Genomic DNA, 12124 nt, shown 5'->3' with positions numbered 1-12124 from the left:
TATCTGAAAAGGAATTGATCACAGCTGACAGGGTCTAGATCTAGACTGTATTCATGGATGTTGGATTCCTGCCTCTACTCACGTTATTAATCCCTACAGGGGGTCAGACACGCGGTGGGCTAAGACACCTGTTTTAATATAGTTTGACATGAATGCTGCAGTAAAACAACCACAATCATCCCCGTTCTTCTCAGGTCTTTGGAACTGAACATCGTTAATAATTATTAACACTTTAACAGTGCATTTTGGACATAATCAAAACAATGATTAGTCCTCAATGCTGTAAATTTCTTTTAACCTATCTTCTAAATCAGATTTCAAGCATTGTAATTTGTCTAAATAACTTTCCATACTTCCCAGGCCTGTTAGAAGCCCCGTCTGTTGTTAGCTAACACCAGATATCAGGTATGTATAATTTGCAGTCTTGGTATGAAACTAGGTCTGATTTGCGACTGTGATACCTGATGAGATGTAGGGATCCTAAAGATGAGTGTCAGTGAACATGGTTTGCTCATTTTTCACAGATCTTAAGGCCTTGATTGCATCCACAAACTCGTCTTCCTCCACATACTGAAAGAGAACACATGAGATCACAATAAGTTTAAACTAGAAAGCCTACAACATTAAAGTTTTTTGGTATCTTTTGACAGAAGAGCTGGAGAGTCTTTCCCTTTACTCGACTGCCAGTTTCCAACAAATGATTTCTCAGAACCTAAATGAATTCTTGACCTTAGAGTAAATGCACCTGGTATTCCTGATGGAGCTGTTACCATAAATTAAAGTCAGTCAGGACAGTTATTTCAACATATAACATCATTTGACATAAACATATCCCCATACCCCCATCCCATTGTGATTCTGGGCTATACAAAACAAATAAACTGAATTGAATTGAATTGAAATCCTCACCAGTCCAGAATCATGTCCCAGTGGGTTGTCCCAGCTTCCTTCCTCCATCATCAGTGACTTCCTGTCAATCAGCTGACTGACGCTGCGGTGCAGGGAATGCTGGGAGTAGGCCTGAGTGAGGTCTGTCTGGCTCGGGACCCTCAGGACAGACATGGGGCTGAACCGTGAGCTGCTACCGACTATCTTTGTGTCTGTCAGACCCTGAATGAATATATGTATTTTTTAGTCAGACACTGATTTAAAAGATCATATTACAAATCATATACTTCATATTCTTGCAAACCATCTTCCCATGCTTGCTGTAGTTTTTAATAAGAGAAAAAAACCCCACATAATGTGAGAAGAACAGTTTCTTTAACTTAAAACTAGTAAGAAACAAAACAAGTTAAACATTTCATCCAATAAATATGTTGTTTCAAAGCTCAAATGCAGCATTTGTGTGTTATGTATATTTTTGTTATATATCAACTAAATCTAGGAGGAGGTGAGGTAAATATATCATTCTGTTGCCTTTCAAATGGTAATTCAAATAATGTATCACACTTAAATATTATGTTTGACTGGGACTGAGTTCAAGATTCACAAATGCACAGCAGATGTACATAAAAGGTATTTATCTTGAGCCATAAAAAAGTACAAGATTAAGATAAAGAACACGCAATTTTCATTGGCAGATGAAGTTCCATGAACTCTGGCTTCATAGTTGCTGCTGTAAACTTTGGATATATCAGATGATTTTATTTGAGGCAAATACAAAATCAAAACCGCACTAAAGGAAACCAGAAAAACTGTACAACATATCTTACATTTATGATAATCTTATTACACACACACACACACACACACACACACACACACACACACACACACACACACACACACACACACACACACACACACACACACACACACACACACACACAAAGCATGCATTCACAAACAAAACAGACATGCGTGGAAAGGCTCCCAAACAAATTCACGATATCCCATACCTCAGAGTACACAGTGTAGTTTTTAAGTATAACGTTGCTGATCTCAACACAGTCTGCTACAGTGTCAAACTGCAGGGGGACAATAAAATAAACATTTAGGGATTGGTCAGTAAATATAGAGAACAGTCTTACTGTGGGACGATTGGGGAGCAGCACAGAGCTGGAGTGATGTTTAGAGCACAACTCAGGACAGGGCCTCTGAGAGAGAGACAGAGAGAGAGATAAAGAGGGAGAGAGAGAAAGAGAGAGAGAGAGAGAGAGAGAGAGAGAGAGAGAGAGAAGAGGAAGGAGGAGAGACAGAGAAGACGCATATAAAAAAGAAAATGAAAGAACAAAAACAGAGCAAAAATTATTTTTGGAAAATACGTGGGCGAAATTAAATTAAAAGTAGTAAGACTTTAATGGGAGGGGGTAGAAAGATGTGAATGAATGAAGTAATTAATCAACTAGTGGATTAAGGTGGATCATTTAGTTTGAGTAGCAGTATTATTGGTAGTTATTTGTAATGAGTGATCGGGGAGATAAACAGGGGTGACAAACTTGAATATATCGGATTAAATGTTCCCATTTTTAAAATGCTTTTTTTCATAGGCATGATAAAAACAGCTGCATAAACCTATTTAAGAGTTTGGTTAATGTAAAAACATCAAACAAATGAAAACTCGAGTTTCAGGAATTTTTACTGCTATGTTTATGTTTCGAAACTCCTTGTGTAGAAAAGATTTAACAAGGGCACACACGCGTGTAAAAATACTGGTAAAACTGAACCAGTCACTCACTGGTATCACAAAACCTCATTTCTATTCAGAGAACAGCTTTCCAGTTACAGTTGCTGTTTCAGCCCCCTCTGGTGGAGCAGAGATCAAGACACAGCCGCTCTTGCAAAGACATCATTTAAAAAAAAAAGAAAAGTACAATCTGCAGCAAAGAATTGTTTTGATAAAGCCTAGTGAGTTCATTAAATCAAACAAAACACCTATGATACAGTCCTCTGTTTTATCCCCCCTCACTTTTCTTATGCTTGTACCTCTTTGTAAACCCGACTACCTCTCTCTTTCTCTCTCATTGTTACTGCTATTTCAACCATCTTGTCATTCTCGTTCACTGAGTTGCTCCTCTCACCGTGTACGTCTCTCCCGCAGCCTTCCTTGTCTTCTGAAGCATGACCAGCGGGGGGCGCTCTCTGGCTGATGGATTCTTCCTCAGGGCTCTAAAGGGGAGAAAAATCATCCACACCCTTTTGTTCTTGTTCTTCTTTGGATTAAACCGTTTTTTAAGCTTTGTAAAGACAAGTTATGCTCAGTTTTATGTCTTAGTGCAGTTAAATGTTATCCAGTGCAGAGTACCTGAGGGGAAGAAATTCTATTCTACTGGATTTATGCCGTACAGCTTTTACACAGTATTTAAAATAAGTATACCTTTGTAGCACTAGGCCCAGCAGTATGGCTAGCAGAAATAGACCCAGCAGGGCTAACAACAAGATGAACCACAGCTCAGAGTAAACCGGTGACGCTGACATGCTGATGCCCTCTTTACCGATGTCTTCAGGCTCAGGAGGACCTGCAGAGGAAGATAAATAAGTTATGCGTTTAACTATATGGTTCATTCCATGTACTGTCTTTGTATTTCTTGCATTCACTTTTAATTACCTTACTCTGCATATGTATTATAGTGTATATGATTTGAAATATTTTTTACAAAACATAATGCCAATAAAGTTGCACTGAAATGAAATGAGGAAGAGGACGTGAGAGAAAGATAAAGCTGATTCCTGAATCGCTGAGGAAAATTCAGATTCGGGTCTGATTTTACACGAAAACTAATTCCAACAATGTGTGTGTGTGTGTGTGTGTGTGTGTGTGTGTGCGTGCGTGTGTGTGTGTGTGTGTTTATGTGTGTGTGTGTGTGTGCGTGCGCGTGTGTGTGTTTACGTTACCTAGGCCTGTTGCAGGACTATATCTGATGGTGGGAGTACTGGCGCTGCCACTGTTTGTGGTACAAGTCACCTGAAATGACAGAGCTAAGGGAAGAGCGATAGAGAGAAAAAGTGCATATAAACCTTTGTTACCACTTTGTATACATTTGTAAATGGATATGTATGTATGTGTGTGTTCTCACTTTTCTGTGAGGTGCGTGGAACATGGAGATAGCTGTAGAAACCAGTATAAACCCTCAGGCGGCTCTCTGTCACACTAAACTCCTTCAGGTACCCGTTGAGGGAGAAGGAGCCGGTCCAGTCCAGAAAAATAACTGTCAGGTTACTGTCCACCAGGAAAGGAGACACATACTGTGGGGCTGGAGGGAGAGAGAGAGAGGGGGAGATAGTTTGGTTGTGTGTTTATGTTTCTTAGGACTAGTTAGCTGGGATAGTTGAGGGATGGGACACATTTGTTACCTTCACTGAGTGTCGTAACATTGGTCCAGTTGGAGGCAGTGCTGCCCATGTTGTTGAAGCAGGCAGCTCTCAGCTGATAGGTGGAGTACGGCTGGAGACCTGCACAGATTAGTTCAGTTGTTTATTCACACAAAATACAGAACACAGACAGACAGACAACAACACTATGCCATTAACTCTCCTAGTCCTTATAATTAGTGGTTATCCTTTTTTAATATTTATATTTTATAAACTGCTTTTACACTTTACATTTTATATTATTGTGGTCATTGTTCCTCTTTCTTATTCTAGTCTAGGTACTTTTGCAAATATAACTTTTACTGGAAAGCGTGTCAGGACAACTTAGTGTTATGTATTTTAAAAACATCTTGACTTGACATAACCACTGAGTGACCTGTCACATTGTAGCTCCTCTTTTTGCCAAAGAAACAGATTTCTATTGGCCCTTCAATGCAAGTGAGGGGAACAGGCTGGGGAGGCTGTGGGCAAGGTGATCTGAGATGTAGTTCACAGCTGGAAACAGAGAGAAAGAAAGAAAGAGAGAGAGTAAGTGAGCGAGAGTGATATGTGCATCTGTTCATGTCTTCTGTCTCACTCATAATGAAATGTGATGGCTAACAGTTTTTCTTTTTACTTCAGTATGTTGGAAATACACTGAACAATGTGCACTTTATATATTTTTTACCAACCTCTCAATAACTCCATTAGGTGCCAGAGGCTCAGCCCACTCCAGCTGAACAGAGTGGGAGGTCAGGGTGACGGGGCGAGGAGGAGGCTGCTGGGCCGGGGGGGCAGCCAGGGTGTGGAGCTCACTGAGTGGACCCTGGCTACAGCACTGTCAAATGTTCAAAACAGACAGTTCAAAAGTGCGTAGTATTACTGAGTGAACGACAACTGTGTCGAATCCCAGAATTCAAAGAAAACCTATGAACACAATATGTTAACATTTAGTTCAGGGAGATGTTTTTCAATTAAAAGAGTAACGGTAAAACTATCACAATAATCTAAGGCAAGCAGCAAGAAAACAAATGCAACATAACTAACGCAACATTGTGACCATAACAATCTCATGTAATTTGGTCTACCAGACAATACAATCTCCAGATCAGTGATAGGACTCAAACTGGAGACCATCTTTTCTTTACAATGACTAACAAGTTAAGACAAATGGATTATCCTCCAATTAATTTACTGTATCTACAAATATTTCAAATCAGACAGAATCTGTAATCTCACTTTAATGACAAAGTGCAGCTGTTATGTACTAGTACACACTACTATTACCTGATAACATGTGCAGGCCTCTACTCCAACCCAGTACTGAGTGTAAGGATGTAAACCATGGAGTGTCTGCTGAGGGGATGTTCCCTCTGAGAGCTGCAGGAAAGGGAAGGTAAGAGTGTGAGATATGTTTATATTTTAGGTGGTCATAAAATTGAGAAGCAAATATTGGGTCAGGAGGAAGAATTCAAAATAGGAGAGAGAAGAGAGAATGAGTGTGAGGGATCACAGAAAGGGGTAGAAAAGCAGTATTATAATTCACCAGAGTGTGGTTGTTGTGGTTCACTGAGAACACTCTGTAAAGGCTAACAATCCCATTGGGTCGGGCTGGAGGACGGATGTTCACTAGTGCTGAGGTTGCTGAAACACGCAGGAAAATAGGTGGGCCTACACCCTCGGGTGGGGCAGGTCCTGTTCGCGCACTGGCCCACGGACTGGCAGAACGACCGGCAGAATTCACTGCCCACACCTGTCGGACAAAACCACACATAAATTAATAATATGATGAAATTCAATTCACACAAACATCTGAGACAGAGTGAAATCCAGACAACTTTTTTCTCCAGTCATTAGAATTTTAGATGCATTTTATTAACTCTTAATGATGAAAGCTTCTCTTAATTACCCAGTATCCACCAGACAACCAAAATGATATAAGTCAATTCATTGGACCATCCATCAAAACTACCATCACCAGTGAGAGCAAAACCTTTTCAACATGCAACCCAACAGGAACATATCTGCATGACAATTACTTTTCACCTTCATCAAGGAGTTATTCACACACACTAACACACGCACATACACACGCACACATACACGCACACACACCCGCACACAAACACAGAGTAATCTTATTTGTGTGCTTGTGTTGGGTATAATTAGAGGGTGTACACAGCACAGGGTCAGGCAGGGTGGAGATTTGCATGTGTAAGTCATCTGTAGCCTGTCAGAAGTAGTGCAGAAGGCAGATGGATGGGTCTTAGCTTTACTGGTGAATGTGTGTGTCTGTAAGTGTGTGTGTGTGTGTGTGTGTGTGTGTGTGTGTGTGTGTGTGTGTGTGATGTGTTGTTTGTAGCTGTGATGGCGAGTTTTGTGTGTGTATGCTTGTGCATGCAAGTGTGTTAAGAGTTGAATTAACCTCAATAATAGTCAATTAGGCTGTGATCAATCAGACTGATTGATCTAAGTGACAGCGCAGATGGACTGAGATTGGAGAGGGGAAGGAAGAATGGAAGATGGAGAGACTGGGAATGAGGAGGACAGGAGGAAGGCTGGACAGAGCAAGAGAGATTTTGAGCTATGCTGTTTTCAAATTTTTTCGGTTCCAAACGTACCTGTTTGGATATATGTGATAGGTTTAGTTCTGCAGATAAGATTGTTTTTTTCTCAGTAGGAGTTGTATCATTGTGTGAATGCAAATGCATCCAGATATGAGGGAGGAAACTTTTATAGTCACTTATTAAATCAGGTCACAAAAAAACAACATTTTAGTGTCTGATCCATTAAACTCAAAAAGGGACACATCTGTCCTTGAACGCGTTTTTGGGGTAATGTGTGTTATTTTTGTGTGACTTGACTAGTTTCGTTCATGGACTCGCTCACTGGCTCTTAAAACTGTCTGTAGCATTTAAAGGGGATGAGAGGATCGGATGTGATTGGTCATTGTTGTGGCCCACAACAACAACACCAGCTCATACTGCACTTTTCCTTCTAACCTGTTCCATTCTCTTTTCACTTATGGCACATATTTTTGCTGTACCTTGTTTGTGTTTCAACCTGAAATCTGAATGAAATGACCAACTGGTTCATTAATGGTGCATTCAGATGACAGCAACCTTTGAGTAAAACACTGCAATGGTCTGCATTGATGTAGGTTTGGTTGGCTTTAGGTTGCTTGTAAGAAGAAGAAATATGAATCAGGAAGTCCTGTTTGAAGGCTTGCCAGACCCACTGCATTTATTCTTCTTCGAGGCAGGATTTTAAAGTCCAGATTTATTAAGACTGAAATATTTTTTTGCTTCACCTCAATACCGCCAACTTTAATAGCAAAGTTTGTCCAATCTTTAAAAAACATGTTGCAAGGTGTTCTACCTGGTATTAATAATGAATGTATGTCACTTTCCAATGCAGTGAGTTGAGGCCAAAGTTGATCCAGGATCAACTGGATGTACTGAAAAAGGTAGCTAAGTACACAAACAGTGTATTTCTTATAGGTGCATTCATTCAGAGTGCAGGAGAGCTCAAAAGGTGAAGTTCAAGCTTGGATAATAATGTATTCATACAGAAAATGAAGACTGCAACTAAACATCAGCTGAGAGAATAACAGATTTCTCTAAAATACTAAAAAAAGAGATAAAAATGACAAATTGAAGAGAAAATCCTTCAGAAAAATAAAAACAAACGTTTTTGAAGTTTTTAAGTGTCTATCAAAATGATGGATAAACTATACTTTGTCTTCTGAGGAAAACTTGTTCAAATCTGGCCCATTTACATCATAAAGATGTAAATGAATTGTTCCTGCTTATAAAGAATTTCAGTAATGTAAATAATATTAGCATGATATTAACAGCACCAACAGGGAGTGAGTTTGGCTTCTAAAAAAAAAACTGAGCTTGTATTTCTTCTGAATGTGTCTGTATGTTAGCATGTTATGTAATTATACTAAAAATGTCTTGATTGTACCTTTAATTGTAACATTGATAACTTGTGATCAACAAGCTATGTCTGAATTGTCAGCACATTTGCAGCCTGATATTAATGGAACAAGTACGTAGGAAGGAAAGAACATGTCTGGTTAAATATCCAGAGAGAAAAAGGTGAAAGAAAAAGTTTTCCATTACATGTGTAGTTCTGACTCAAGAACTGTGGCTTGACTTGTTGCTTAAAAGATTTTCAATCAACTATGCTCCTGCCAACACATAACATCATAACTGCAGCTATAAAATATTTCTACCCAGCAACAACAATGTTCTTCCCCTAGTAGCAACACATTAAAAGCCTAAACGTGACGCAAGGCTTTTGGGCTTGATTAAGAAGTTTGTGCCACATAGACAGAACAGAGAGAAAAAGTTCAAAACTAAAGTCAGTCCAGATCACCTTGCCCTTGATCCAGTGCTAAAAGGTAGAACTCATCTCTTCGTCCTTAAATCATCTACAGACTTTTTACTGCTTGCTCCCGTCTCTTGTCCTCTCTCCTCCTATTGGGCCGTGGTTTGGCTTATTAGACACAAAATAAAAATATACCCCGTTAGCTGCCATGGCAGCAAATGTGCCGCCATGGCAACAAACGACTTCAGGAAGCTACCAGTGAGTATTTGAGCATTTTTATTGGACGGTTTGACTGCGGACTCAATTCGGGTGCTCTGATTGGCCCAGAGAGCTACTTGGCGGGTGCATCTACTTGGGGTGAAGGGGCTAAGTTGTGTGAAAGTGGGCAGTAATTAAAACCAAGCATAAAGCTGTCAATAGGAGCTTATGACCCAGTGTAATTAGCCTAATATGATTTCTCTCTCTGCACTGTGGTGTGCTAAACTGAACTGACTTATCGTCCTTGTGTACGCCAGAAACACAGAGAGAAAGGATGAGAGCCAGATAGGTACATAGACAGATTAACAGCTAAATAAAAATAAAGCCACGCAGATAGATAGAAAGGCAGACAGGTGGGTAGATAAAAGGATTGACTAAAAGATTGGTAGACGGACAGGCGCAGAGAAAATATAGCTTATAGTTGAAAATTGAGAGAAATGACTAATCCAAAAATGTAAACATTATCTTTGCTTTTCTGTCTGTGACACTCTCAGATGTTTATATGGACACACAAACAAACACACAGAGTACCACTGTGTGCATGGACATCACACACATAACACCACCTTGTCCACGTACCCCACTGACAAATCCTCAGGGGACGTGTAGCGGTCACCATTAAAAGGTCTTTCCAATACAAGCTCTGTTACCAAGGGGGCTAACAGTTAATTCGATTGGCTGGCTGGTAATCAGGAAGTGGGGTGCTCTGAGGGCCCAGTGATTAATGGCTCTGTTGCCCGCCCGTCATCTCCCAAAGCTCCTCCCTCCCTCCCTATTCCTGTCATAAATTAGGACCTCGTAAATAAAGACGGCACCACAATCAGGCAAACTCAATCAATTACACAGGTTCTCTGGCCTCGGCTCGTACGTCTGACAGGCAGGAATGCTAATGTTATTGTTGCTTCCAAAGGGCTAGCCTGTCAATTAGCGTACTGCACAACAGCAGGAATATGGACCCCACCATTTAACACCTGTCGGATTACCTGGCTGTGTGTGGATGTCTGTGTATGCTGGCGTGTATGTATCACTGTATCACTTGAGGTGTGTGCATGATATCTGTGTATGTGTGTGTGACCGGACTTTTGGAAAACATTTCATTGTGAAAGCAGGCCACATCTTCAGATGATCACATCAAGATCTCAACTCCGAATTAGTTTCACAGATCACAATAAAACTACATTTCTACATTCACTGCAGGGAACAAGAAGTTTTCATAAATCTGTAAATGCAGAATCCATTTGACTTTTGGTGTTGATTATTATTTTTCAGTTGCCCTTCAGGTTTAGGATTGTATACTATTTTCCTGAAGACATACATCTATTCTATTTGTTTTTCAAGATAAAAGTAAAATGTTGATTTATACTTTTTAATACAAATAAGAAAGCTATTTAAAACCTCAAGGTTGCATCAAAAAAATCAAGGTCATGTTTGTGTTTTTTGGGACTACAGAAGGATTGTCTTCCATTTCCTCTCAGATCTGGATAAATATTAGTTCCGTCAGTTGGAATTTACCAGAACTAACAAGTAAGCATTTGTGTTTTTTCAAAACAAAACAACACACACACACACACACACACACACACACACACACACACACACACACACACACACACACACAATGCACAAACACACACACACACACACACACAACACATTTGAATGCACAAAGCATTGTACCTGGTACTGGTATACAGTATACGGCTGGAGTGCTTCGTCTTTGCAAGCAGTAGAGATATTCCTGTAAACAAGTGCTGCGGCATCACGTCCGTGGATATCAGTGGTATGGTCCAGTCTGCGGTACACCTCGTAATGGAGGACTCTACCATTTAGCTCAGCTGGAGGGGACCAGGTGAGCAGAAAGGTGGTCTGTAGGCCTGTGTTCATGTCAGGCTGAAGGTCTAACAGTGGCGCTGTTTGTCCAGCAGGGGGAGCTTCCAGAGTGAGTACAGATGCCCAGTCACTGGAGGAGCAGCCCAGCGCAGTGCATGCCTCCACCCTCACTTCATACCTACACACACATTTAAGGAAATGTTTTTAGATGCAATAATTAGTGCACCTTGTGTATTGTGTTAGAGACACTTGTGGGGTAAGAACACATGTAACTTAGATAATTAAATTAAATACATTTTTGACCGTGATGCCAGTGTACTGCGAGTGTAGTTTACACAAGACCTAAATCTGGTAAAACATGCACTGACAATCAGATAAATACCTTACAAATCAACAAACTATTTGAAATGTTTGGATTATGATATGACTAGCTGTCTCTTGAAAATCACAAATTTAGTAATTTGGGGCTATATATAGAAAACAAGCATTAAAAAATCAAGTAACTAACAGCCTGTTTGAAATATTGCCTGTCTCCACCATATGTCCATTGAGCCTTACCCGACTACAAGCAGAAAACCAACATCACGAAGTAACTTATTTGAAAGATGACAGAGAGGAATGAGGGAGAGAAATAGAGAGAGAAGGTGATGAAGATGAGTTGAACGGATAGAAGGTCATCAGAGAGAGGGGGAGCGATCTTTAGATGATAAGGCTGATGAGCTTTTATTATCTGAATCTTATCACCACATACACACGCTCACACATAAACAACCACACCTTTAAGCACACATGTACACACAGGAATAGACACACACGACTGAACATGCATATGCAGCCTCACACACATAGACATAGATAAATATATAGTTTAGTCTATGGTCTACACTCCTGTCAAGTGCATTGGTATCCTAATTTGACTTGTTGAAGAGGTCAATTATACCAGCCAGTGAAAGAACATGTAAATTGTTTTTGAGGTAGATCATTTGCTCCAGTATTGAAATGAGTCATTCTTCTGGGATTTATTATATATATAATATATTTAATATATAATACCAATATATGTTAAAGTTAGGGCTTTATTGATGATTCAATAGTAGTTTAGTCTATAAATCTAATCTCAGGAAATAATGTCTTGTTTTGGTCACATTTCAAAGATATTGAATTTAGTGTCATAGAGGATCAGAGAAACCAGAAAATATTAACATGTGAAAAGCTGGAATCTGAAATAAAATTACTCAAACCAATATACTGATGATCAAAATAGTTGACGATTTATTTTACAGACAAAATCTAATCAATTCATTGTTGCAGCCCTAGGTAACTTTCACCGGCTGATTTGAAAGTGAGGGTTATTAACTTGAGGGAAATGAGAACGAGGTGAATCTAGCTCTGGTATTAACAGTACATC

General features: G+C 39.8%; 1 protein-coding gene across 1 annotated transcript in view; it reads right to left on the bottom strand.

The window, feature by feature from the left end:
- Positions 1–362: 362 nt before the first annotated feature.
- The window catches only part of ush2a (Usher syndrome 2A (autosomal recessive, mild)), a 190074-nt gene continuing 178312 nt past the window's right edge, over positions 363–12124 (bottom strand). The window contains 13 exon segments of the mRNA XM_054614583.1: positions 363–570; positions 910–1110; positions 2034–2099; positions 3024–3111; positions 3320–3461; positions 3838–3921; positions 4020–4196; positions 4297–4395; positions 4691–4809; positions 4986–5131; positions 5581–5673; positions 5840–6046; positions 10564–10894. Coding sequence (XP_054470558.1) covers positions 481–570; positions 910–1110; positions 2034–2099; positions 3024–3111; positions 3320–3461; positions 3838–3921; positions 4020–4196; positions 4297–4395; positions 4691–4809; positions 4986–5131; positions 5581–5673; positions 5840–6046; positions 10564–10894 — 1843 coding nt within the window. The 3' untranslated portion in view covers positions 363–480.

The sequence above is a fragment of the Anoplopoma fimbria genome, chromosome 2 (assembly GCF_027596085.1).
Source record: "Anoplopoma fimbria isolate UVic2021 breed Golden Eagle Sablefish chromosome 2, Afim_UVic_2022, whole genome shotgun sequence".
Lineage (NCBI taxonomy): Eukaryota > Metazoa > Chordata > Actinopteri > Perciformes > Anoplopomatidae > Anoplopoma > Anoplopoma fimbria.
The sequence above is the reverse complement of the archived record's forward strand: the minus strand, read 5'-3'. Positions and strand labels throughout refer to the sequence as shown.